We start from the raw sequence: 27,985 nt of genomic DNA, 5'->3' as shown, positions 1-27,985 counted from the left end.
GGGACAAAGAGACTGCAGTGAGAGAGCACGAAAGGGTAACTGCGTTAATGATACACTACACAGACAATTACAGCCTGTTTTCTTATGTCGTAATTGGCATGTTTCATAATTGCGGGCAGAATCGAAAACCTAAGAAATAAAAAAAAAAAAAAATAAAACATCAGAACCTTTTTTAACAAACCAAAGCACCAAGAGAAACGAGATGCTTTCATCTTTATCGTGATCACTTGCTGTTCTGTGTGACTAGTGGAGAACGCGAACCAGTTGTTGTCTGTATTAACTTCGTCTCCGGGATCGCGTTTAACTTATCCTTCACTCTCACTTTTTTTTATATAAGCTGAACTATGTAGTGGCTCGGTTTCCAAAGACCATAAGGGAAATGTTGGAGCTTTACGTTCCAATGCAGCTGGAGCCTTGGACGTCGCCTGGGGAAGGAACCATCTAGGGTACGAGACCCAGGTGCTCCAGAGGCCGGAGCGCGTCATGATGATGCTCTCCAGAGACCTTAGATCTTTGGAACTTGAGTACTATATTTGTGCGAGCACGTGCGCGCGGAGTTTTGTGCTCAAGCCACGTTGTCGCGCCAGCACAGCTTTGAGGACAAGCTTGTTGATCCCCAGTGCATCCATCTTGTAGCACGTGAAAACCAAGCATCTACTCTAGTGAAATATAGAGCATTGGGAGCTCACGCTCTTAGCTTTCTCGCATATCAAAGAAATTAAACTTGTATGAAAGTTTATATGGTGGGAAATTTAAAATCTTGTGTGCTGTCTTCGCTGTATATAAGATTTTCCGAAGTGGTGATTACGCGAAATCCACGGGACCACCTGCAGTTGTTGAACCCGTAAGGTCGGAATCTTCCTGTGTCTGATGTTAGATCAGTTTACCCTGACTGACACTTCAGTGACCGTTCGTGTTCTTTTCACTTGCAGGGTCGGCACACCAAAACGGGGCAGCTGGCCGCCATCAAAATCATGGACGTTACGGAGGTGAGTATTCAGGAATCTTCCATTTGTCTAGCGATTGTCTTGACTCTGCTGAGTGCAATTTGAATTAGGCTAGCTCGTATTCGTGTAGTACTTCTTCTAAGACTTGCGTCCAAAATGCTTCTTTGCAGAAGCATTTTATGACACAAAATAGTTGCTTTCTTCCTCGATTAGAGACACGGTCGATATAAATCTGATATCTTATATTCGTCGCATAGAAAATCTAAGTTGTAACGAGCGGAGAATGCCTGGATTATGGATACTACAAGTTTCTATCACATCGTTTAGGTATGTAGCACGGTTTCAATGAAAGACTTGTAAATTGCAGATTCTTGTCTGCATCACCGCTTACCGATGAGACACGGCTCGTCATGCATGTAGTATTCCTCGAAATTTCCCGCACGGTAACCAATTTAATTGAATCACTTCCTTGCTCAATGGCGAGCTCGTGGAATGTAATCACTTTTCTAGACGATTCGTTCGCGATTTCCTGGACAAAGCAGCAACCGTACGTCCAGCGAGTTTGGTACGTGCTCTTCTCATCGTGACATCAATAAAAACTTCATGTTCTTTTTTTTTTTTAAGGCATTTTAAAAATTAGAAGAAAGAAAAGAAACGCACATACAAGAAACGGGAATGAAAACCAGAAACGCTTCCGGCTTTGCGTAAGCGCCATCTCAACCAGTGACGGCTAAGGGCCTTAGTGACGACACCTCGCTTTTTCTTTTTTTCTCTGTATAAGCTTAGTGTACTTTTTTTCGTACTCTTCGCGTTCATAGTTCATACATATGTGCCCACTTGGACGTGCGGGCTTTTAGTCTGCCCCGACTCGGTAACAAAGGAGACTTCCCAAATATTTGTTCCTGGACGGTAGGGTAGCTGCCCCCGTTATTCGCTAAAACGACCATTCGCTCAAATGTCGCCATTCGCTAAAATGTCATTCGCTCTTGTGATATGGACCGGTAGCTTGTTGTAGACCACGTTGTAGGCCTAGCCGGCGCAGCCCTAGCCGACGAAAGGCGGCAGACTGCGAAAGCGTAAACCTGTCTGGCAGCATAAACTTTTGGTGCTTACATGCAGCCAAATAAACTCGGCATGAAGGGGATGTCGTTTGCCTTTACGCCGTAGTAACTTTTTTTTTTTTAACTTTGTTTTTGTTGGACCGTTTCCTCCATCCCCTCCGTCTTGATCCCCGTTTAACGACGTTTTTGTTCGGGCCTTGTCAAGATGCGGACAAGATGCCGCCTCGAAGGTTGTTTCCGGCGACTGAGGAACAAAGTTATGAAAACAGAAATGACGCCCGAACGCCCGTTAACTCCATCACGCGAAGGTCGTTTCTGTGTTACTTTTAAAGTTTTTTTTTTTTTTTTTTAGCTTAGTTTTGAAGTTGGCATTTGTAAGCCTAAGGACTGCTGTTGTGGACATCGTCCGTCTGCAAGTGACCTTGGCAAGTCTGTGGGCGCACGTCTTTCTGTTTTGTGTGTGCGATGGGAACTGTGCAGCTTATAACCATTGTTATCCCGGGTGTCTCAGACTCTCAGCACATTGGCAATATTGGACTGCAGTTCATCTTACACCAACATAACACAAATATTTAAGGTGTGGGGAGAGTTTAAAAGTGACTTATAAAATTGAAATAAAATAAGCAAAGTTCATGACAATTACTACACATCTCCTGGATAAAATTTCAATTAATAAAAAAATAAAAATAATTTAATTGTTTTTTATTTTTATTATTTATTTATTTTTTACATTTGTACCTTTTTCAAGACAATTGCTTATCGCAGAATTTTCAAATTTGGTAGGCCGAAAGCTACGGTACTCCTACGTTCCTGGAACTAGAAGTTGTTTTCGTTAAAAAGATGAGGAGAAAGAATTTTTTTTCATGTTTGGTCAAATAAAATCGCCACCTTCCAGTGCTTTTTGTTTAATAAAAAAAAAACACAAATCAAAATCAACCATTGACTCTAGTTCCAGCGAAACTCAAGATGTGAACACAGCCATCCTAAAAAAAATCATTGAAGTAGACTACATTGTTTTTGTAAAAAAAGGCACATGAATGACAAAAATTTATGATCTGAAGAAAAAAAGACTTGAAGAAAATAGAAAGAAAAAATATCATCAAAACATTCGAGGATTGCAGTCCTTTTCTTGGGCAGCGTCACTGTAGCCTTTCTCTTTGTTTGTTTAGTCTTTCCTGTGCTGTTTCGAGTCTATTGATGTCAGCGTAGATACACACAGGGGACCAGGGGTGGCACCTAATTGCTTCAACACTTTGATTCGTGACATATTTCCGTCATTGTAGCAGGGATGGCATCATTAACAACTGTCTGAACAGTCTTAAAGCTACCAAATGTGGTTTTCGGGCATCTGGCTCAAATCATTTGGTTGAGTGCCTCGTTAGCGTTTTGTGTTCTGCCATGTAAACACCACCTTCGACCCCACCAGTCCGCTGATGCGCAATGAAGCGTGGTTATCAAAGTGCACACAAACCAAATGTTCTTTAAAAAAAAAAATACAATTAGATACTGACATTGATAAGGCAGTATCCAAGCACGCTGTCATTGTCAGCAGTTGCTTCAAACGAACCATTCAAGTCTATTTTCGAAGATGAAGCACATGACTGTGGCCGTACCTTCTTTGCAGGTCTCTCCGACAATTGTGACTGTCTGTAGTGATTGACATGAAATTTCCCCTTTGCTGTCAGTCGTTGCAATCTTCCCATATGTAATATCAAAGAAAACACAGCAGTACGATGTTCACAGTAGCATCGAATACGCTCTTGAACATGTCTACCGCCAATTTCGTTTCACGCGCTACAAAGAAACCCCTAGTGACTGGAAAATGTACTACCTACAAGAAGAAAACCGTGAAACCGAAACTTTTGTACACACAAAACGAGATTTTCGATGTGAAATGAAACATTTGTGGAGTTTTCGTGAGACCACGCCCACTTTTTTGCTTACACAGAACATGAAAGAAGGCATCAAGAAGCATTTTCCGCATTACTAATCTCCATATGTTATATATGGTTTGAAAGCTAAAGAAACAGGCTATCAAAAAAAAAAAAAAAAAAATTCAAAAACAGGATTTTTGACCGAAGTCTTACCCCACCTTAAAGCACTTATAACTGACAGAAATGTCAGTGCTACTGACAAACTAGAAGGCAAGGTCTTTCAGCTTTAATTTCGTTGGATTCCATCTCATTGGCCTAGAAAAGCAGCAGGGAATCTCTAATATAGTTACTCTACCTCGTAGGGTAATTGATTAACGTTGAAGTTTAAGCTGGTTGATGTATGGACATAACAAAAACAGCGCGAACACAAGGACAAAGTAAAAGGTAACCGACAGAACACAGCACTGTGTCCTGTCGGTTACCTTTTACTTTGTCCTCGTCTTGGCGTTTTTGTTTTTATTATGTCGTAGGGTAAGTTCATAAGCAGCTGCCATCTATTCACACAACCATCAAAAAGAATGTGGCAGTCCTGGTATGTTTTCACTTCAATAATCTTAATAATGTGTTTTGCTGACCATATTTTGCACACCATTGTGCTCCACAAAATTTGCAGTGCACTATACACTCCGTGCGGGAACTATAGGGGGCGCTTTGAAAAACGCGCGCAGCGCCGCTAGCGGAGGAGCTGGCGTTCGACCGTGAGGCCCGTTCAGCAGCCTGCGGCGCCTTTTCGCATGCGAAGCAGTGGCGGCGGAAGCGCGCACGGACGAAACTTTTGCTTTTTGAGCCGATACGTTGAGGGTGACGTTGCATGAGTGCTGGGGCAGACCTAAGAAGGGCATCTAGCTCTTCTCCACTTCTTATATATTGAGTTTGAGTCGTTATTAGGGGTAATTTCCTTAGTTGCGGCCAAAAAAGGAGTTGGAGCAATTTTCCGAAAAGCAAGACGGCCGCCACCATAATTGCTTTGAGTGGGAAATTCATTTCGCTCGTCGCTGTAAACGTAGGACTGCTGGAACGATGATATTGGAGGCGAGTGAGATGTTCACTACGTTTCTGCACGAGGTGTGCCAAGTTTCATTACAGGTGTGAAAGTTGTTTCTAACGAATAAAGAAATAAAGCTGTACGGTATATCCAATATTGGACCCAAAATGTTATGTTATAGCGGGCTGTGCAAAGTGCAGCTTTTGGCACACAGGTGCTTGGACGACAGTAACGTGACACAGCACTTATTATACAAAAAAAAAAAAGGTGGCATAGGGAAACCAGGTGAAAATTTGGTTTGGGCGGCATAACTCAGCGGGAACCGGTTTTGACCATGAAAAGGCTGTCAAGAGAATACCACTGGTCGGGGGAGGTGGAGACTTTAGAGTTAGGAAGGGACTAGTGGACTGTACTTCCAATTGAAACAATCTTGCGAAAGGTGGTTCCAAAGCCGAGAAAACAAAGTTGTCGGCCAACACACGGTTTGGCCGCCAAGTGCTTTTGCGGTCAGCCGTTGTGTAATAAGCTGTTGTGCGAGGTGCTGATTTTCGGCCCACAGGTACTTTGACATGACCGTCGCTTGGCACAACACTTATTATACCAAAAATAGTTGGCATAGAAAACCAGGTGGAAATTTAGTTTGGGCGGCGTAACTAAATGGGAACTGGCTTTGACCGTCTATATAAGGCTGTCAGAAAATACCACTCATCGTGGGAGGTGCACACTTTACAGGTAGGAAGGGACCAGTGGACGGTACTTCCAGTTCGAACCACTTTGCGATAGGTGGCTTTAAAGCCGAGAAAAAAAATTGTTGTCTACAGAACTCGGGATGTCAGCGTTTCCACATCCAAAAGGAGGCTGCTCAAGAAAGAAAGCACACCACATAAACTTCCATACTCAAACCTCGAATCTCCAGTGATTCCGAGTTTCATTGTTGTTTTCTTTAGATTCATATTTGTCACTTTTTTTTTTATTTACCGTTAGAATCTTTCTTTATGACGTACAGATTGCGTGCCATACTTGTCCGGAAATATCATCGACACGTACGATGGGGACGAAACTTGTTTGGAGGGCATTCCTCCAACGAAATTGGCACTGCATACCCGCGAGTGTGGGATTGCATTTCAGTTCGTCCCATCGGCGCTGACACATGTTGGCGTTACCGGTACGAAAACAAACGCAGAGCGCAAAGCGGCAGTGTAGAATATGGCAGCCGTGCCGACACAGTGACAGACATGATCGGGACACCAAATTTCTCGCGTCGTACGGCACGGCTCCATCGTTGTCGCTGTCCCACAAAACATCGGCGAGGTGAAAAACTGCGAAACTTTGTCTCCACGAGACACGACGCATAACTATTGAAGCACTTAATGACGCAGCACAGGCTGTGAACCCAGCGCAACAGCACCATTCCGACTTCAATGCGTACCAACGTACGCGGCGTGGTTTCGGTTTCGTTTTCTCTGGGGTTCTCACTGCCTACCTTTGGTACCGGCCGCGCGGCGGCGCGCCAGTCGCGTCGCACGGAGTGTATAGCTGTAGCTCATAATAACTAGTGATCAAGCACATTTCTTCTGGTAATAGACAAATTTATTGAGGAGAACCTGAGTGTCAGATGCCTTCTGGTTATCAACACCACATTACTCATGCTTTCCCATGAACTAATGTCCGGGAACACGACATATAGCATTTACTGTTATTTTCTGTTCTCTCGAAGATCAGTCTCTGCAGTTATTTTATGGGATCCTTGTGTTTTTCTCCTCAATTATTCTTCTCCTTTCCTAAACTGTCGTAATCTTAATTTTTTTTCTCTCCTGTTTACAACATTTAATGTTTGTTGTTCATCTAATTACCAGCACTGGAGCTAGGCTAGCTCCACCCTTATCACTACTATGTGCTCCACCATGACTATGACATCTAGTAGAACATTTTTTTTTATTATGATACTTTTTGGTGTGGTCTTGTACGATGTTCAAATTGCTGTAATCTTGTTAGCACCTTACTTTCCATAACTAGACTTCCTTTCTGGGACAAGTGCTTCATGTCACATTTCTCATGGTTTGCTTGTCACGGGCCTTTATTATCATAGTTGCCATTGTTGGTAATGGCTTTGCTAGACTCCAATATGTGTGAATGTTCTCAGGCACGCAACAAACTAAAAATAGTGGGACAATGTCATATGAATTAACTGGGTGTATGTTGTTGCTGTCCAGATGCAATCAAAGAATTCAAGGTTGTGTTTTCTTATCCTATCTGTTTGTACGTATAGTTCTGTCTCTGTTGGCTTGTTAATATTTTGCTGTAATGACTGCGACCCAAACTGAGTTGGCCGTTTAGTTTTTAACCTTGGTAGGTAATTGTTTTTGTTCTATGATTTAAGGATTAGTATTTTAGGAGTGTAGCATATAAAAGAAAAGGGAATAAATGCTTGTACTCGACTTTTAAGTCGGTATTCAGGGTAAGATTGATCTGGGGTGTTGCGTGTTACTCTTTCCTTTTTCCTTCACGGACTAAATAGATTTTCTTTATTTATTGGTTTGGCCTAAGCTTTGTTCAGAGTTGTGAACTGGTTCCGCATAGACTGCATTGCTTTCGACAGGTCAAAAGACGCAGATCGGTGCATTTCAGCAAGAGAATGTCTATCACCCCAGGAATTTAATGGAGCAGAATTTTATCCACAGACTCCATACGAGTTTTCACTCATTGACTGCTAGACTCCATCTTGTGAGTTGTGCAAATGACGTGGTGTCTTGTACTAGGGCTTTTTAATACAAAATCACTCATTATCCCGAAATCTTCGGAATTGAGCTGCGATAGGATATAGTGAAACTGTTTTCTCATCATTACATTAGAAGAGATGTAGCTACTGTTGTTTTACTTGAAATGAAAAGCTGAGCCCTAAGTCTAGTGTTATTGTTTGTTTGGTTTTACAATAAACTGGCTTTTCCAGTATGCTTTTCATTAAATTGGGGGTATAATGTAGTTGCATTTAGCATACGAGATAATAGGCTTTTCTTGTTCCTTCATTGTTATCTCTTCTCAAATTCACGGTTAAATTTACAACAGTTACCGACAAACACGAAAAGCAGAGGTTGCCTTTGTCGGTGCTAGTGTTGCTTGGAAGCAACAATCTGCGCCAGTGCTAGCTGTTGCTACTGCAGCTGCTGCTGTATTCTCTGGTGTAGCCGGGAAGTTTGTCGGTTGATTTTCACTTTCTCTGGTTGTTCCGATAGTACACTGTTGCATGTCTTCTACTTTCAGGACGAAGAGGAAGAAATTAAGCTAGAAATCAATGTACTCAAAAAGGTAAATGATTATGCTTGTTACTCTTAATATTTACTCTAAGGCCACAACATTATAACACTAATTGCTAAAAAAAAAAAAAAAATGGAAGAAAGACAAAAATAAATTATCCAAGTTGGAAATTAAAGGATCTGGCTTTTGTATGGACAGTGTCAGTATTAGGTTTTGTGCTTCCCGTTTGTATCAAATATATAGTTGAAGGTATATCTTCTAGGTATATATAGCAAGGCCATTAAATGATTGTGACAAATTGAAAATAAAAGGAGGGGAGGGGCATGGAAGTACCACATACAGTAGTGGGTAACAGTATCTCAGGTGCATCTTTTAAGAACATCAAATATGTATATTCCTACAATAAAAAAATTGTGAAGTGCTTTGCCCAACCCTTGTGGAAATAGCACCATTACTGAATTTCCTGCATTATTCAATTGTCAGCAGCACTATGCTTTCTAGCTAATGCAAATTTACAGAAGCACTTAGTAGGGGACTCTCAAGTCACACTGCTTTGACATCCCATGCCTTCCTTTGCCCTCCAGTATTCCCATCACCGTAACATTGCAACCTACTACGGTGCCTTCATCCAGAAAAGCCCACCAGGAAAAGACGACAAGCTTTGGGTAAGACGTCTCCTTCCATTTCTACAGTTTTACTTTTTTTCTTTTCTTTTGAGAATGGTCGGACAGATGAGTTGTTTTCTTGCAGTTGGTTATGGAGTACTGTGGTGCTGGTTCAGTCACGGATCTTGTCAAATGTAAGTACCTTTGTTGTCTTGTGGGTGTGTGCAAACACCCTCGAAGCCCTCACGATATTTGAGCAACTTTCTGAGGATCTTCGTTAATTGCTTTGTGTCCATAGGTTTGTTAAAACCAGGGTGGAGAATAAAAATCAAGATGATATCAATTTTGATTTAAATCATGATTTAAATAATTATTTAAATTGAACCAGTCTTACTAAAATGATTTAAATCTAACCTTTCACAGATGTATGATCTTGCCGTTTTGCTATTATTTGACTCTTTTATGCGCATTTGTCTAGGTAGTATTGAAATTGGAAGAATCGTCGGGCAAAAAGTATTTATATCAGGCTAAACAGGAGCAAAAAGGAGTGCTCTTTTGGGCAAATCGCAGCCTTGAGCTTCCTTTCTGTCTTCCACTTTGTTCGTCAGTTATGTAATGTCCTACTGCCAGCAAATCAGAATGCTGAAGAAAAAAACAAACTGGAAAAGTAATGTCCTATCTGCAAGCAAATCGGAAGGCGAAATAAAAAGGAAAAAAAGCTTTAGAAACTCAGCAATTAAGCTGTTTTTGTTCTAGCATGACTGGTTTTACATCAATAAAAGGTTATTAATCAAAGTGTACTTTTAATTCAGAGTAATCGTTTCCTCCGCATCGTGGTCACTCTCAGATTGGACGGATGTATCAATCAATCTGCCATGTTTAAAAATGCATCTGGTAATAAAGAGGCTCTATTTTCTAGCTACAGCAATTTTAATAAATCTGGTTTTACTTCATTTAAAAAAAAAATTATTATTTTTTATTTATTTTTTTGCTCTGGTTAAATTTGACTGAAGAGTTCTAGGAAGGATTGCAGGTGAACTTTTTTGGTGGGTTTTATACTGTATGCAAAGAAGCAATCAATTGGACTGCCTCCAGATGGCCACTCTTCTGTGGCTCTTCAGATTAGTTTTGTAGGGTTTTAATCCCTTCCAACATGTGTTGCCTTTCGGCCCTGTATGGACTTAGGTGTTGTAGACAGATAAATGTGGGGCATAATGTAAAAAAGCCATTTTCGCCCAGCTTTATCGTGAGCTATTTCGTAATCTTATATTTGCGAGAGTTGTGAAACAAGATGCATGTCATTGGCTTGCATTTCTTGTAATCAAAAGTATTATGTGGTAGTTGTATTACTTGCCATGCTTCTGTGCCGATAGTGTGAAGCCTTGCCTTCTTTCTGGTTTATGCTCTACGTCCACAACAGTGTCGGCATCTGCCAGTAAGCAAGTGAAGACGGCGGAAAGCTAGAACGTTTATTTCCGTGCGGTTTGTCCCATGTAAGCCATTTTACTCTCATTTTTCTGATGTGGTGTCTTCTTTGTTCCCAGCAACCAAGGGCCAGTCTCTAAAGGAAGAATGGATAGCGTACATCTGCAGGGAAATTCTTAGGGTGAGCGGAACCTGTCGCTTCTTGCCTGAATGCTTATGGCTGAATGAACCCATTAATAGCTTGTGAAACTTTCATAATCGTACGCAAGGGCATTTGTTATAAGTCTGTTGGTGAGAGTGCGAACCATTCAGTTCAGAATTATGATATATCAGTTTCGTTATTGTCATCACTGCAACATACAAAGCAGAAAAGATCAGCTATCAAGTATCCGGTATTTGGCATTTTTTTCTGTGAGAGTATTTGATGAAGCAAAAAATTTTAATGAAATGCATTGGCTCCAGATGGTATTGTTTACCAGCAATAAGAATAAAAGCCTAGTTTAATACAATCACATTTGGATGACCAATGTGGCAGTTGCCCAGCTTCGTGTCTCAGATGAAACTGACGTCTTTTTATTATCACACACACCCTTTCTCTCTCTCACCACGCATCCATATGCACAAAAGGTAAAAGTGCAAAATATATTTTTGAAACATTTATTTTATCACGCATGTATTACAGTAGGGTCAAACCTTGCCTCAGGACATTTGTAGGTTTTTGGACCTTGTAACTGCTCTTAACGATTACCTGTTGTAATTATTGTGTTATGAGTGATTATTGCTTTTCTATAAGAAACACCTTCTGGTCACAGTCAAAAACACTTTGCCATGTCTTGGAAAACATTCTTTTAGGACTCTGCGATGGTTCTTTGGGATGGCGAATTTCAGCTTCCCAAGGGTGCATGGAGTAAAATACTATCACTGATTCATTGTGGTGCCATCATCTTTCGATTGTGCAGGGGTTGAGTCACTTGCACGCCAACAAGATCATCCACAGGGACATCAAGGGCCAAAATGTCTTGCTCACGGACAATGCCGAAGTCAAACTGGGTAAGTGGCCTGGCTTTTTGGGCCTCTTGACCTGCGTGAATCTTTTGAGAAATTGGTCATTGATTTGTGTTAGTCACCATTGAATGTTCAGCAAGGTCCTCGACAAACAAGTAGCCTGGCCGGAAGGTTTGAAGGCCATTTGTTGGGAGATACGTGCCAAGTGAATGCTAAAACAAGCATAAAAGTATAGGTTCAAAACCTTGGACTGCGGGGGGATGCTTGGCATGCTCAGAATTTTGGCATCATGTTTCCGATTCCCAGTGTTATAAGTGAGGCATCATGCGCTGGCCAACTTCTTTTTTTTTTTTTATAAATCACAGTGTGCTTTTTATGGGAATTTTGAGAAAGTCTTCTGGTAAGCTTTCTCGCAATTCGTGTGGCATTTGCAGAAAATTTACATTGCATCCCAATCAAGCGTCAAATTTTTCATTTTCCTCCTTGATGTGGAGTGAGAGGTAAGCGGAAAGCCACACACCGTGGCAAAGTCATTAGGTGTGAGAATTAAAATGGCGCAAAGGACTAGAGACCAAATGAAGAAAGACACAGACAGAGCACTATTTCAAATGGCATTCTGTCTGTGTCTTTCCTCATCCAGTCTCTCTTCCTTTGCACTGTTTTAATTCTCAAGTATGTACCAAATTGCCCAAGCTTCAACTTCATCATTAGGCATATTAGAAAACAAAATTTCAAAGCATGCTTGTTAAAGCATGCTTTGAAACAAGAAATGAATTAACTTTTTGTAGTCTACACTCTACCCTTCGTCTGGGTTTTTCCCTTTATATGTGTGTTATTTGTGCAGGACTGCATGCCCTATGTTTCTCAGTTTGAAGGGCACTGAACTCTACACTGTGGCTCCTCTCTCTGCAGTGGACTTTGGAGTGAGTGCTCAGCTGGATCGCACGATAGGAAGGCGCAACACCTTCATCGGGACACCCTACTGGTGCGTGCTTTGCCTTCGCCTTCCTCCTTGCACGTAGCATATGGCGCATGTCAAAGTATGCTTTGTACGTCCTCGCACAACTTGTGATGCTCCAATGGCACGCGGAATCCAGTCACCTACGTTGCTTACCCCAAAACCTCCTCGAAACCCTAGAGTTGCAGCTGAAATTTTGCTAAGAACCCTTGCCTCTTTTGGGTTAAGCGGCTCATAGATTTGGTCTTGCAAGTACTGCAGAGACTTCAGTCTTGTTGCACACGGGTCGGGAGGATGGCCCCAGCGTGTTTTCTCGTCAGAAGCAACGCAGTCGATTAGAGTCGAACGCAAATATGTCACACCAGCCTTTTCCCTACGAGCTTGACTCTCTTTGCGATTTATTCCGACTTTGTTGCTTTCAACAGGATGGCCCCCGAGGTGATTGCCTGCGACGAAAATCCGGATGCCACGTACGACAACAGGGTTAGTGTTGGGGCTTATGCTTCCGTGGAGCGGTCAGCGATGTCCGCTCCCTCGGCCGTGAGCCGACGGGAAGAAGGATATTATCTCGGAACTGAAAAAGGTTTGTCGGTTTTAACCTGCCACGTTTCTTCTCTTCTTCTCTTCCTTTTTCAGAGCGACCTGTGGTCGCTTGGTATTACGGCCCTGGAGATGGCGGAGTCACAACCACGTAAGTCTCTCTACCGTGGATGGCTTTTACCGCATTATTCGCTTCTGTAGTACAGATAAATGGAAGTAATTGTCTGTAGACTCAGTTTCCAACCGACCGTCAACTAGAAGCTTTGTTTACGCAAAGTGTTATAGTGTTGGCTTGTGTGAAGTGAGCAGGGCATTTTGAAAGAATGTTGCAAAAAACCGTTATGCAGTCGCGGCATTTAGCAGACTTAGATCCCACCAAATTTAGTAGGTTCCGCTAATTACTACAATTACTTTATAATAATTTGATTAATTATGGGGAAAGAAATCTGTGCAGCTTTCTAGCACGCGCCTTGTTTCTCCCAAATATCTGTAGGCTTAAGGTATAGCTCGTTTTCCCTTGCCTTGGCTTCCAGCGCTCTGCGACATGCATCCGATGCGGGCACTGTTCCTGATCCCCCGCAACCCCCCGCCCCGGCTCAAGTCCCGCAAGTGGGCCAAGAAGTTCCAGAGCTTCATTGAGACTGTTCTGGTGAAGGACTACCAGCAGCGGCCGTACACGGAGCAATTGCTCAAGCACCCCTTCATTCGGGACCAGCCCACGGAGAGACAGGTCGGTGGACTGCACCCAACAACACAGACAGTGCGGTGGTAGATTCACGGCGTGTTTCATATGCCACTTTTCTTAAGACCACCTTCATAAAATAGAACTTTTGCAAAGGTCCCAAAGGCTATGTGCAAAGTCTTGTATGCTTCTTCTGGCCTCCCTTGTGTCTACCTTGTGACATTGGGAGAGAGAGAGAAAGAGAGAGGGGTAGCACGGTTGTTCACCTACCCTTGCAGCCCTTGCTCGCTCACCTGCATTTTCTTTGTCTTTTGCTCTAATCGGTTCTCTGCAAATGGTTCCTAGCATTCCTTTTAGTGCCACAGACGGCACTGCACGTTTCGCAAAAGGTCTTTTGAGATTCCGCTGTGGCATTCAGAGCACAAAGAGGAAGGTTTGAAGTCTGTGTGGCTTCTTCGACAGAGAGTCTTTGAGGTGCCACTCATGTACCTGGTTGCTTTGTGGTATAAGGCCCCAATATTTGCTTTTCTTTCCTCGCTTTATTTAATGGCTCACTGGCAGAAGGGAAAGGGGCCCCTCCCCTTTTTGAGTGGCTGCAGGCAAGGAAGCACGAATTAAGGACCCTCTATTTTTGTTGTGCTCATGGGGGCTTATTCTGACTCCTGGAGTTAATGCCAAAGGGTCTCTTTCTCTCTCCCCATCAACAAATTTATGAGGGAGAGGGAAAGAAGCTCAGTCCTTCCGAGAACTATTTCACGGGGTTGACCTTTGACTGATGAACCAGGAATTGTAATGTTCTTCCTCCTTCCACTCCTGAAGAGTAGGAAAAAAAATGGGCAGTACTTTTCTGTACAGTTTTTACGATCTAAATTGTGTTTTAAAGAGCAAAATGTTGGACAAATATCTGTAGTTTTTGCTTTGATTTTCTCACTTGCCCCCTTTTCCACTTCAGTGCTCACTAGAGGAACCAAAAATAATGAAACCAATGTATCACTTTTTTTTTTCTTCTAACCTTTTTTTTGGCAGAGAAGCAGTCACACATGCAAAAAATGTACAAAAGTAGTGCGGGGAAGTGGCCCTGCAAAGCGCAGTAGTTTGGCAGGAACAAAATTTTTTGCTCGTGGTTCGTAAAATTTAGATCTTACGCTACTGGCTCGGTTGCTTATAACTACATTTCTTAGATTCTGAGCAGCGCTTTGAATGAAGGCAATGCGGACAATGACACCCATGCCCCTCGCACATGTGGCGCCGGCACATGCACCGCTTGTCCCGCAACAACAGCTATTGCTTCTTACAATACTTGGACATAAAATGATGAAACATCGCAATACTGTGCTCCTCTGCAAGGGGAGTTACACCGTTAAAGGCAACGTGAAGCACTTTTCAAGAAATCTGAGTTTGGAGTGGACTTCTATATTTCTTTGGCCCGTGAATTCAGTTATCGCACTTACCTTGGGCACAAGTAAACGTCAACCGAATTTATTTTGAAAAATTGACTGAATTGAGATTTCGGTTGCACGTCGAAAGACCCCAGGGCAATCAAATTTATCCCCAGTCCTTGTCAGTTTGGCACGCGAAGCCCCCAAATTCGATTTGCCCGCTCGGTGCGGTCGAACTTTAGGCAAACGTCCACGGGACTTTGCGTTAAGAGTTTGAAAAAGTCCAACCTCAGCAGGTTGGTGGCCCCCTCGATCGTTTGAGCCGTCCCGAGCAATGAAAGATTGACGAACCCACACGCCGCGTGTCTTCCAGGTGCGGATTCAGCTGAAGGACCACATGGACCGCTGCCGCAAGCACAAGCGGGCAGGCTCGGGCCCCGCGGTTGGAGTCGGGGGCGGCGGGGTGGCCGTGGGGGGCGCCCCGGGGGGCGTCGGAGGGGCGGACGAATACCGCTACAGCGGCAGCGACGGGGAGGACGAAGATGCCATGGCGGGAGAGGCCGGCTCGGTGGAGCCTGCCCAGCGGGACTCGACCCTGCGGCGCAACTTTCAGCAGCTGCAGGCCCGGGACGGCACCCTCACCTCGGTGCAGCCCCAGCAGCAGGCCCAGCAGCTGCAGGTGCAGCAGATGCAGCAGCCTCAGCCACCGCCCACCAGCGGCCAGTTCGGGGGCGGAGCGCCACCCGAGCTGCCAGCTAGGCCGCCCCCTGTGCCCCCGCAGAGGGTCATCGGTGAGCCTCTCTTCTTTCCAACAGGATGTGTCTGGGCTGCCTAAGGTTTTGTAAAACAATTACCGAAGATGACATTAAAAAAATTAAGCAGGGAAATACTTTATTTTTTAATTAAGGGATTCCACCTCTCAGTCTCTGTACCTTGGCTTTATTGCAAATACCAAGCACCCAAGCTCCTTTTTTTTTTTTTTTTTTTAATTTATATCTTTCAAGTGGGTAAAATGAAAAGAAGTTATGCTAGATATGGTAAGCCATCTCTTGTTACAAACCATTCGTCTATACCACTGGTCTCAAACTTGTTTGAGACTGGGGGCCAGATAGTCGACACTGGGAAGGCTGAGGGCCAACGTTGGACGGGAGGGGGGGGGGGGGCAGGGCAGCAGCTGTCAAAAGATTTAAAAGTGAAGAGAAATCATGCTCTATGCTTTTTGTAAACTCAGTTTTGCCAGTGACATTTTTAGATTTTATTTGTTTTTATGACTATATTGGGCACTGACCTGATGTGATAACAATAATTACAATGACACCGCCCTGCCGACATGCTCACGTTTTGAATAGAACAAGAGAGCAAGTACACTTTTGTTCCCGTTGCTCAATTCACTCGGGAATTAACTAAGCTCAACACGTCTCTAAAAAACTAGCAGTTCTTGCTTTTCTAATGATTTCTATTACAACACGCATACTTGTCTTCTAATGGTGTTATATTTTTTTAAAGCAAGAATCCCGAGCTCGTTGCTTTACCTTCAGCGGTTGGTCCTGCTGATTGAGAGTTTGCGCAGCCAAGATGCATCCTTCAACAAAGAGCTCGAGCTCGCAGCCTAGTAGCGGAATCGTTGCACTTTACAAAAAGCTTTTTTTTTTTTTGCGAAAGTTGTTTATACATTTTAATCGATTGCAAATGATGCAATAAATAAATGTCTTTTTTCTTTTTTTGTGGGGACAGTATCTTTAATGCAGGTGCTCTTTTGGAGTATTTGCATATGCACGTATGTATGGAGTAGCAGAAGGTTGTTTACCACATCTGGTATACACCAACACACGGCCCTGACGTCATGCAGCTGCGGTGGCACTGCTCGCCGTGGCGCATGTACAGATGTCTCACTTCATGCGAATCTGTTTTTGCGCTCGAGTGCCCACACGTGGTGTGGGCAAATTGCTCTTTATGGGTTAACGGAGCTGTCAACCTTTGCCGAGTGATGTTAAAACAAAATATAACTTTTTTAATTTAAAAAAAATTTTTTGGGGCGATTTTTATCTGCTAAGTGCTACAATTCATGGAATTGTGGGTAAATGGAGACTATTTATTTATATATTTGTGGTACTTCAAAGGCCCATTTAGGGCATTACATGAGGGTGGTGCATTCAGCTTAAGCATCGATCAGAACAGAAAAATAAAAATAAAGTCACGGGGGAAAAAAAAAAGCACATTGAAGAAAATGTTTGGCTTGTAACGGAGAGAAAAAGGAAACTCAAAGCGAAAAAATGTACATTAAGGAAAACGCATGTGCTAATGAAGTTTTAATGCTAGCATACGGAACAAGAACTCAGAGAGTCACGATTCAAAATAAATTATTACAAGGAAAACGCATGTGCTAATGAAGTTTTAATGCTAGCATACGGAACAAGAACTCAGAGAGTCACGATTCAAAATAAATTATTACAACTAGATTACGACGAAAATAACTGTATGCACTTTGACACAAATATTACAGAGTAAAAAAGGCATCAGCACAACAAAACTTAAAATTTCAGGGTGCAGGGGGGAGGGGGATGCTGGTGGAAAAGAGTGACTGGAAAGGCATTACAAAACATTTTTTGATCAGATATGTTGACTAGAGGTGCCGCGAACTTTTTGCGAACCTAAGGTTCGAAGGTTGAACCAAGTGGTTCGAAAGGTTTGCAAAGTTCCAAAATGTCAAAGCCATTCCATAAAAATTTTCGAACTTTAGAATTATTGGTGCTGAGAAATTCTATTGTTTTTTAACTTCTGATCTTTCATGTGAAATTCAACATTTTCAAACTTATTATGCTAAGAAATTTGACGATTTTTGAACTTTCAAACCTGCCGAGTTCAAAAGTTCAACGAACTTTGGACTTCTGAACAAAAGTTCAACAAAAATCAGACCAAGTTCGCCCCCATAGGTTCCAGGCAACAAATATAAATAACAGAAGATGTCAACACGTGAAGTGGAGTTGAAATTGCACTCGGAGTCTTATTCTTAGCTGATCGTGCCACCAATGAAACGCCTGTAAAGTGCTGAATGATTGCTTTGGGGTGGCCTCGGCCTCGTACCTCACAGATTCTCCTTTCGACTTTTGCACATAGCCTCCCTCACACACAACTCCGTATGTTGGCCCGAGGTAACCTGTAGGCCAACAGATTCCTGATATGCAGGTTTGAAATTCAACCTAGGCACTTCGCTGGGAGCGTCCTTCATAGCATTAGTTGTTTTTGAACGCAAGTCTCTCGATTTCCTCATGTCAAGGGAAGGCGCGCGCAGAGAGCAACATTGATGCACTACAGCGAACGCTGAATCGGCACTTACTTCATTATCATTAGTAACTGGCTGCATTTTAGACCGGCCAATATCTCCATTCATCGAAGAAGAAAAGTTCCAGGCAGCAGCAATATGGTTAGCCCGATAACAACTGGTCGTGACCTGATCGGCTTATTAGGCCGGGTGGTCCCCTAATTTAGTCTGGTTGCAATCTCCTCAACCTTGACTTGTGTCAGGTGCTGTGCCTGTGTTCAGTGTTTTCTCCATCCCACGAGTCATCCCGCCAAAAATGAAAGCCCAGAGCAACTAAAAATTTTCGGTAAGCCTGGATTCCTGTTTTTCGGTAAGCCTGAATGCATTGTCCTGCATATTTAGTTGTCTTATGCCAGTGTAGCATTTAGGCAATGTTTGATTGGATGGCTACCAGTTTGCAAATAAGTAGGAAGTATGTTTACCTGACCACCTCAGGGCATTTCGATGAACTGTTTAACCTGTTCACCTCTTGTTTCACAAGTTACGACAAATAACGAGTAGCACAGGTAGTACCATCAGTACCACAGCACTGAAAAGGAAGGAGTATATTCATGGCGTAAGAGGAATGGGCAACATTTTCAGTAAAATTTGTAGCACATTTTGTGAATTTCTTTAGATGAATTCATGAAAACTTAGTTTGAAACTGCAGAGTTTGATTTCCGTCCATGAAATTCAGACTTGAAACTTATAATCAAAACTTTCGAACTTTTCTAACTTGTACCTCAAAAAGATTCGAAATATCTATTTTTCAAACTTGAATATTGAATAAATTTGAAATTTTCACATTTTTCTTACTGTCTATAAATAAAATTTTATATCTTCGAGCGCAAACCTTCAAAAACCTTAACATTTTCGAATTACTTATTCAAATTCGAACCTCAGTGGGTTTCTAAAGTTGCAAACTTTTCAAATTCGAACCTGAGCGAGGTTCAAACATTTCGAAACCTCTTGAATCCGAACTTCGGGAGGTTCGTGGCATCCCTAATGTTGGCAATGGCTTTGGGAAAACCGTGATTGTGAACAGGGTGTGGGCTTGAGCTTATCTTTTGCCACAAAGCATAGACTAGAAACAAATCTAGTCTACGCTTGCTGTCATCACGTGCTTAGCCACAAAGCCTAGATCACTTGACACGCATCTGGCTTCTGTGTACATGCAGTGTTCACACAAGGTGTGGGCAAACGCAGACTTGTTTGTCAACAGTGTGTCGGTCTACATTTTTAGGGAGGCGACTCTGAAGTAGGTGGCAGATTGCACTGCTCCAGTGCCCCTCTAGCTTGCCGACGCTCATCTACTCAACGATCTATGTGACTTTGCTTCACAGTGGTTCCAGACCCGCCTCCCCCGAGCAAGCCCCTGCCACCGATTCCAGTGGAGGACGAGCGCAAGCCGGCCACACCCCCCCGCAACCACCAGGGGGCAGCACCCAGGGGAGGCTCCTCCCACTTTCAGCCCCTCCCTCCCCAGGCCCCGCCTCCGAGGGCCGTGCCCCAGCCACACCAGCAGAACCGCAGGCCAGAGGTGGGTCCCACGCGGACTTCCAGTTAGCCATGAAATGAAGAACATTCCGAGGGAAATTGTGCCTAAGACGGAGAACCTTCCGACAAAAGCTTTCTTGGATTGCTTCACTAAGAAAGGACAATGAGCACTTCTCAGTCTTATGAGGTAGAGAAGGTTGGGGAGCAAAGCTTTCACGGTCACGTTCCTTTGTAAACGTTTTCGAATTGCCTCACATGGCAAGATTGCTGGTTTCGTCGCTTTCTGTCTAGAGTATTGCAACGTAAGATTGGCAGGAGAAACTCCTCCCTTGCCCTCCATCGTGCTTCCGTTGCGTGTGTGCCGAAGTGTTATCCAAGGTAGAAGGCTTTTGCTGGAGGCGGTGCTTCTTCTGCAGATTTCGCGTCACAACAGACCACAGACTGGAGGTGTTTGGAGTCGCATTTTATTCTCCAGCCTTCCCTCCAAATGTTTCGGTTGTATGTTGCTTGTGCACAAGAGGAGGTGTCTGCACACTTTACAGGACTATAAAAATAATTTTGTGTTTGTTTTTTCTTTCTTCAAGAATGGATGTGATGTTTTTTTTTTTTTCTAAAAATTAGTTGTGGAATTTTCAAATTTTAAGGGAACATGCGTGTGGCTCGAATGCTTGGGAATAGTCCCGGTACCAATAAGAGGAGGAAAGTAGATGAGGAATGTGTTCTCCGACAAACAAGCAGCCTCTTGGATGGCTGGTGCCAGCTGTATACTGGATCGGCACAAAATAAGACCCTAGATAAAGATGTCTTTCCACAAAACTGAGGGCATTTTTTTATTTTTAAGTTTAAAACAAGTTTTAGGTGTTTCTTTAGGTGTTTTTTTTTGTATTATTAAACTGATTTGAGTGGCAACCTTTGGGTTAGTCGGTACCAAAAACACGAAATCCTAATAAAAAGTGAACATAATTGTTTTCAAATTTCCTTGCTTCAAAAAAAAAAAATCAATATTTGTTGTTTGTCTATTTGCTTTTTTTTTTTCAAAAATTATTTTAGTGGATTATCTTTTTTTAAACAATAAGAGTAAATTAATGCGCAGCGTTTTTCTAATATTCTAATGGGAGCACTCACAATGCTTGCAAGCTGTTTAGATTGAGAAAGCATAGAAGGGAAATATTAAGGGCGAAACATCCCCTTTTTTCCATTCAGTTTTATTTTTGCGTGTTTGCTTCCAATCAACATTCTGGCAATCAGTCTCTGAAACTGACGAAATTTACAGAAAGTCTGCATTTTATGACGAGTATTCATCCTCAAACTTTGACTCTGAGAAGCATTGCAAGTCTGAATCAGGGGGGCCAGCATTCTGTTGAGTTCTCATCCTCCGACTTCAATTTCGAGAAGAATTGAAAGTCTGAATCAAAAGGGCCAGCACTTTGATTGCCTCTGCCGATTGCCAGTACCACAGGAGCCTCAAAGTGAGGCATGGTGCAAATAAAGCAGATACAGTCGAATCTCGTTAATTTGAACTCGAGCAAAACCGAAAATTTGTTCAAATTAAACGGAGTTCGAAAGAAAGAAAGCTCATAAAAGGAGTACTTATGTGCAGCGCTGCATTGGGCAACGCATGTGTACTGGGCTAACAGATAAGTGACGAGTTCCGGGACATTTATTTACGCCGATCGCCAACGGAAGTAATTGTGATGCATGCCTGTGCGTAGTTCCTCAGTCGTGAATCAACAAACGTCGCTTGGAGCTTTGAGAGTAGCTCTTACGCGGCATCAGCATTCTCTTGGTACGAGAAGTAACGCGCGGTTCTGTCCAGCGATGATGCTACGTCAGTTGCACTAAGTGGGGGCATTTCTTCGCTGGCATCAGAATCTTCGCCACTGAGGGCTGAAGGGTCTTCAGATGTGGCCTGTTGAGGGCACGTAGCCTGAACGATTTCGGTCTCAGTCATCCATGACGCTTGGAATCCAGATAAAGTCCGTCGCGCGCCCACCGAAAACATGCCGAAGCGCAGAAATGCGCAAGTGCAAGGCAAGAAACGTAACTGTCGCGCTCCCACCGAAAACACGCCGAACCGCAGCAACGCGCGAGTGCAAGGCAAGAACCATAACTGTCCGCGCCCTACGAAAGCACGCTGAACTGCAGCTACACGCGAGTGCAAGGCAAGAAACGTAACTCATGCTCCCGCCGAAATCACGCCGAAGCGCAGCAACGCACGAGTGCAAGGCAAGAAACATAACTGTCCGCGCCTACCGAAACCACGCTGAACTGCAGCAACACGCGAGTGCAAGGCAAGAAACGTAACTGTCGCGCTCCCACCGAAAACACACTGAAGAGCAGCAACGCGCGAGTGTGAGGTGGGCAACGTAACTGTTCGCAGCCACCGAAAACATGCCGAAGCACAGCAGCGCAAGAGTGCAAGGCAAGAAACGTAACTGTCGCGCTCCCGCCGAAAACACGCCGAAGAGCAGCGGCGCAGCACCGGCGCCGTGCAAAAGAGAAAACTCTAATCGCAGCATTCAAGGTCACCACGTGATCAGTTGTCATGGTTACTTGGAACTGAAATCAGGAGTAGCAGCTGGCGCACGGCGTAGCGCAGCCACATGGCCGGGTTGGAGGCGCTGCCGCGTGAGTTAGCCCGCTCCTGAGAGCATGGTCGGCGGCGCGGGATGTTTGAATTAACCGGCGCGAGCGCTAAAGCGTTAGAATTATTGGACCTTTTCGCACATTGAGATACATACAGTGTAGATTGGACCACAGCGTCAGTTCGAATATACCGAAAGTTTGAATTAAGCGTGTTCGAATTAGCGAGATTTGACTGTATACCGTAATTACCCGATTCTAACGCGCCCCCGATTCTAACGCGCACCCGTTTTTCCAGGCCAACAAACCAGAAAAACTTTCACCTCCGATTGTAACGCGCGCGGAACTTCGTGATCAAGAACAACGAATGCGAGAGAAACAGGCAATTTATTTATCGAAGTAGTCACTCATCACCCTCCTCGTCTCTCTCCGAGAGCTCTTTGTCGCTCTCCGCTGACCATAACATGTCGTCCTTTGTGCCATCAAGCGCGTTCGCTATGCCACGCTTCTTAAACGAGCGTTCAACCATGGCCGAAGGGATCGTGGCCCACGCCTCGCGCGCCCATCCCGCGAGCGTCTCGAGAGGCGCACGCTTCAGCCGACCGCTTGTCGTGAACGAGTGGGAGCCGCTCGTCAACTCGTTGTACAGCACACGAAGCGGCGGACCTTCGCTGCCGCTGCTGCCATTGCGCGCAAGTAAGCGTGCAAGTGGGACGACTTGCGTGAACGCAGAAGGAACAAAGAAGGAACCAAATGGTTGCTAAAAGCACGGAGGAAAGATGGCAAAAAGCTTCGGCGCCATCTTGAGATGGCGATGGCAATGGGTGGAGCGAAATTTCCGCTGTTTTGACAGTTTCGGTTTCGTATCCGATTCTAACGCGCAAGCGATTTTTTGGCCTATTTTTCCGGAAAAAAGGTGCGCGTTAGAATCGAGTAATTACGGTAGTTCCCCCAAGACATAACAGACGACAACACCTCTCGGGGTGTTCGCAGTTTCACAATTGGGCAGAAGCTTTCCAACATATAATCGCCGCTGCACACGTGCGGCAATGACCGCGTGGGACATTTTTGCGCCGCCGTACATGTGCAGCGTTGACCGTCGCAGAGTTGATAAAGGTCGATATACAAACTAGTAGTGCGGTACACTTTGCAAAGGGTGGGCCTCAAATCCAACCGTGCACTTAGCTACAAGATACGAACGCCTGGTGCGGTTCCCTCCTCCTCAGGAACTGGAAGTCCTCGCCCAGCAGCTCAACGAGTTGGCGCACAGTGGCGGCGGTAGTCGCAGCTCCAACGGCGGCGTCTCGCGCTCGAGCGTGCCGGCCGGTTCCGCCGCCGGCCAGAGGCTCAACGGGAACCCTGTGCCGGCCTCTTCGGCGGCTGCCGCACAGCACCACCCAACGTCAGGGCAGCAGATGCACGATGGATCGGACTCTGACGACGACGAGGATGAAGAAGAGGATGAAGACGACGGACTGGTCCAGAACGACGGGACCCTTCTGGCTTCGGACCCGCCCAGGCCCCTGTGAGTGTTTTAAAAATATTATTTCTTTTGGCAACCCCGCCCCAGAAAGTATATTATTTTTAACGCCTTCTGTCATAATTCTCTTTATTACTCTCGTGTTTAGGTTATGGGTCACTTTTATTTGTGCATTGTCGAACAATGTGTGGCATGATACACAGTTGTCCCGGTGGTTACGCGGCGTGTCAAAGTTGCCTTTGCTATATGATAAAACTGAGATTAGGTTGTGTGTATGTTTATACAGCCTAGTACTTGGTGTGCCTCAACGGGCGACAAGTCTTCCAGCAGTAGATGAGAAATTTAGCCAGCGCAGTACCACCTCTAGCCTGGGGTCTTTAACATGCATCACACAGTAATGTGATACAGAGCCATATATTAGGAGAGTTTGGCCAGTGGGTGTTGCGACGAAGACGCCGGAGAGGGGAAAAGTAAATGAAAGGGAGGAGAGCGCCGAAGGAGCGAGAGAGAAAGAAGGGAGCAGAGAGGAGACGACCGCCATTTTTTAGCAACGCTGTCGGAGACTGGTTGGAGAAGAGCACTTCTGAGGCTACGCGTCGTCTGCTACGGGCCGACTTCTTTTTCGCCTGAATAAAAGTTTGTGGCCATACGCCGAAAAATTTTAATTTGTTAGCTTTTTAACCCACCGAGGAATAACAGAATGTCATTTTCTTGCCAAAGCCAGCGATATAAAAGGCAATAATCGAAATTTAGATGCCGATCCCACGCATTCCGCCGGGAGAATGATCGAAGATGGCGGCCCTCCCCACTCAGGTGGGAGCAGCCGGGAGTTCACGCGCATGCGCTCATGCCTCTCGCTCTATGCCACGTGCTGATTGGCTCACTTGGGAGGAGAGCGTTACGGCGGCGAGATCATAGACTGACCAAACTCTCCCCATATACGGCTCTGGTGTGATGCACGACTGCACGCCAGTACGATGCTCATCCAGATCGAAACGGGCAGGCATGGGGATTGAAGCGAGGATCCTGGGTTCTGTAGCGCGAGCTTTCACTCCACGTGCTCTGAGCTGGTGTGCGCTAGCCCACTTGGTCACCGTTCCCACTTAAAGGGCAACTCCGCTTCTTTTCCAGTAGTGCAAAACTATACAGTTCTCTTTGTTATCATCTACAAAACCCCCATGGCAAATATTACAACAGAATTCCGCCTAGAAGTTCATTAAAATCGCTGTCAAAGTTTGACAAGCACGAATCCGCTGGTTTTGGATGAGACGTGCGGGCCAGACAACACTGCCCGGCTGCATTTCCGCTTCCTCCAAATTCCTTCTCCCGGCACGTCCGCGACGTCATCAAACATGTACAGCTTCTTCTTCTTCTTCTTCTTTTTTTTTTCAATTTTGTTTTCTTTCTTGGTGAGAGCACGGGTGGCGCCAGCGCCGTGAAAGACGTGAGTGACGCGCTCGGCCGGCCCGGCGCTCGACTATTGATACTACTGATAAGCCGATCGCCTCGTTGAGCGCGGCTTGTGTTACGTCGCATACTTTTGAACACCAAGTAAAAGGAGGAGAGGGAAGCTGCTTTTGTAAGAATTTTGAGTGACAGGTTAATCTTCTATAATCTTCTGGGAGGAGAATAGCGACGCCTGTGCTAATCCAGGAGGCACAAAGGAGGATCCTGATAAGAGGAGAGCTCCTTCTTCCCCTTGTATATCACGTGGGTGTACATGCTTAGTGATGCCGAATATACAATGTTGTCCGGCTTTGCCACCGTTTTGGTTTCAGTTTGTGATCATGGATAGACTAAAATTACACGAAAAATATTTTATTTTTCGCGAAACAAAAGATTGGGGATTGTTTTTGAGTGCTTCAAAAAGCAAAATCGGCCACTATCTCAAAATTTTTGAAATTAAGCGGAGTTGCCCTTTAAATAAAAGTGAGATACTCGCTGGAAATGCTCCAGTATTCTTCATAATGCTTCGTAAGAAAAAGGAGGGGATTGAAAAAACATTGCTGAAAAGAAGCGCAGAGAAACATGGCTTCTGTGCGCTTCTGTGACCGAGGCCCGACTGAGAGAACGAGGTTTGTCTTAATTTAATCAGCAGAATATGCCCTTCATAAAAGAAACATTGAAATGTGATTGCATTTCGACGTAGTCTGCAAATTCCTGCAAAAATGCAGCCCCATTCTTTTTTTTTTTTTTTTTTCTTACAAGAGGAGGTTGATTGACTATTTCTCTAAAAAATTCGGAAAGCCTGGGATCGTTGCAGAACTTGGGGCCGCTGCATGCGAAGCGGAGACAGTACCACTGAGCTACACCACAGAGTTAACAAGCCGATTCAAAGTTTGGGGCTTTGTAGTACCAGATAACCACTGCATGTGCTTTCTTTAACAAAAAAACAACAAAACAAAACAAAAAAAAACAGCCGATAACAAGTTGACGTTGTTGCACTGTCACTGCCAGGAGCTCGTGCCAGGAGACGTGCTTTCAGACGCTCTGGAGCAAAAAGAAGCAGAAGCGTTCAAAACGGAGCAGAGAGGAGCAACTCAGTCACGAGCGAAGAGCGCGTTCCGAATGCCGGCCTGTGCACGCGAAATGGAATTCAAAGTTTTGACCAAATATTTATGTTGTAGGATTGCATTTTCTGTCATCCGCTACAGGTCAAGTGTCTACTTTGTTCCGAATGCTTTTGTTCACGCACCCCATGATGCATGAACACGACGCCGAGGCCCTACGACTTCTCCATGAGTTGTGGCTGCTATCGCTGTGACCATACTGTGGATAAACACTGGACTGCCCAATATTTCTGGTCCTTTCATTTGTTTTTGTGTCGCAAGCTTGGCCCAATCGCCGACCCGCTTAATTTGTTTCTGTGCTTCCCTGTCGCAGGCCTCCAGACGGATACAACCAGGACACTCTGAGGCACATGGCCAGGGACGACCCCCTGTCGTGTCAGGCCCCCAACCGCCCCCTACCCCCCACGCCCGACGAGGAAGAGGCCAATGGCCGCAACGATGGCACGCTCGTCGTTCGCAGGGTATGCTCATTCTCTCTGTCTTCCCCGGGTACCCTTGGGCACCCCCCCCCTTTTGGTGGCTCTGAGGTAAAGCACCAGACTATTAATCCCCAGGGGGTGGGTTCGAACCCCCAGGCGGCGGGTTCAAATCCCCCAGGTGGCAGGTTTGAATCCCCAGATGGAGGGTTCAAAGCCCCAGCCCAAGTGGTGGATTGAAATCCCAGCTGAGGTGGCCTCACTATTGAAAGAGGTTAATTGCGGAGAAACCGCCGTGTAACTGAGCTTTTGTTTGCACGTAAAATGAACCTCGAGTGGTTGAAATTGATTCCCACTCATCTATTGGGGCGTGCCAGATGCCCCTCGTTGGTTTGGCACCAAAGAATTCCCAAATTTGACTTTAGGATGTACTCAATGGGACTCCTCTGTTCCATCCGACAAGAAATAGGTGCTCTAGAATGTTGCTCCTTTGACGGCTCCTTTAAGAAGGCGGTTCTCTGTTGTGGCATTCTACAAAAAATGTGGGAACTGCCGAAAGTGGCTCTTTCTTATGGTGGTCGAAGTCTAAAGCCTAGCTTGGTAGCGTTTGAGTGGGACTGTGTTAAAGCCTTTTAGGACTGTTCACGACAATACGGTTGCTACAGCAACCAAGGTTTGAGCAGCACATAGCAGTGGAACGCAAGGAGTCGTGACACAGTTTGTTCCACCAAAAGGTAAATGTCTGAACCAGCAAGCTTAGAGAAAACGCAATTTTTGTAGTATAAGTTACACTGGCCGAGGTTAAGCAGTTTCGCATGGTTCCTGGAGAGCCTTGCTGCGCATGCACGAGGAGCAGTGACGGAACGGGCAGGACTGGTATGGCGCCTAGGTCAGTCCCCGATGCACGCGTCGCACGCATGCACCCGCTCGAGATCTTCGCTCGCGCTGTCCGGTTGTTTTGGGCAGCAGCTTGGTTGCTTGATACATAACAACACGGCGCACAGTTCGCCAAACCGACGACGGGCATCTGGCACGCCCCAGTGGAGGACTGAGGATTAATTTGGACCACCTGGGAATCTTTTGATGTGCAACTGAAAGCTCGGTTACACAGCACCTCCTCCGCAATAAGAAGAGCGGAGAAGCTTAACTCATTGGATCGCGAAGTAGTCACATAATGCGTATACTGTGTGTGTGTCATTGAAGCAGCAGTAAGCATGATAATCAAGCTAATCCTAGACAACCGGGAAAGCTAAGAATAGCCAGCTGAACCTAAGCTTACGCTATGTATGTCCTGGCATAGCCGAGCTAAGCGACTGCAATTTTTTTACCTAGCCGATCAAGACAAAGAAGTTTGGTATATTT

At 44.8% G+C, this 27,985-nt stretch overlaps 1 protein-coding gene across 2 annotated transcripts in view; it reads left to right on the top strand.

The window, feature by feature from the left end:
• The first annotated feature begins 936 nt into the window (after positions 1–936).
• Positions 937–27,985, top strand: part of LOC120846865 (serine/threonine-protein kinase mig-15) — a 69,747-nt gene continuing 42,698 nt past the window's right edge. For both annotated transcript variants that reach the window (XM_040218766.1, XM_040218765.1), the window contains exons 1-14: positions 937–989; positions 8,189–8,233; positions 8,767–8,847; positions 8,933–8,981; positions 10,332–10,393; positions 11,172–11,262; positions 12,130–12,202; positions 12,601–12,658; positions 12,812–12,866; positions 13,249–13,445; positions 15,150–15,567; positions 19,421–19,617; positions 23,384–23,682; positions 26,521–26,668. In XM_040218766.1, coding sequence (XP_040074700.1) covers positions 975–989; positions 8,189–8,233; positions 8,767–8,847; positions 8,933–8,981; positions 10,332–10,393; positions 11,172–11,262; positions 12,130–12,202; positions 12,601–12,658; positions 12,812–12,866; positions 13,249–13,445; positions 15,150–15,567; positions 19,421–19,617; positions 23,384–23,682; positions 26,521–26,668 — 1,788 coding nt within the window. In that variant the 5' untranslated portion in view covers positions 937–974. The remainder of the gene's footprint in view (positions 990–8,188; positions 8,234–8,766; positions 8,848–8,932; positions 8,982–10,331; positions 10,394–11,171; positions 11,263–12,129; positions 12,203–12,600; positions 12,659–12,811; positions 12,867–13,248; positions 13,446–15,149; positions 15,568–19,420; positions 19,618–23,383; positions 23,683–26,520; positions 26,669–27,985) is intronic.

Source organism: Ixodes scapularis, unplaced genomic scaffold, assembly GCF_016920785.2.
Source record: "Ixodes scapularis isolate PalLabHiFi unplaced genomic scaffold, ASM1692078v2 PGA_scaffold5__190_contigs__length_132052651, whole genome shotgun sequence".
NCBI lineage: Eukaryota > Metazoa > Arthropoda > Arachnida > Ixodida > Ixodidae > Ixodes > Ixodes scapularis.
The sequence above is the reverse complement of the archived record's forward strand: the minus strand, read 5'-3'. Positions and strand labels throughout refer to the sequence as shown.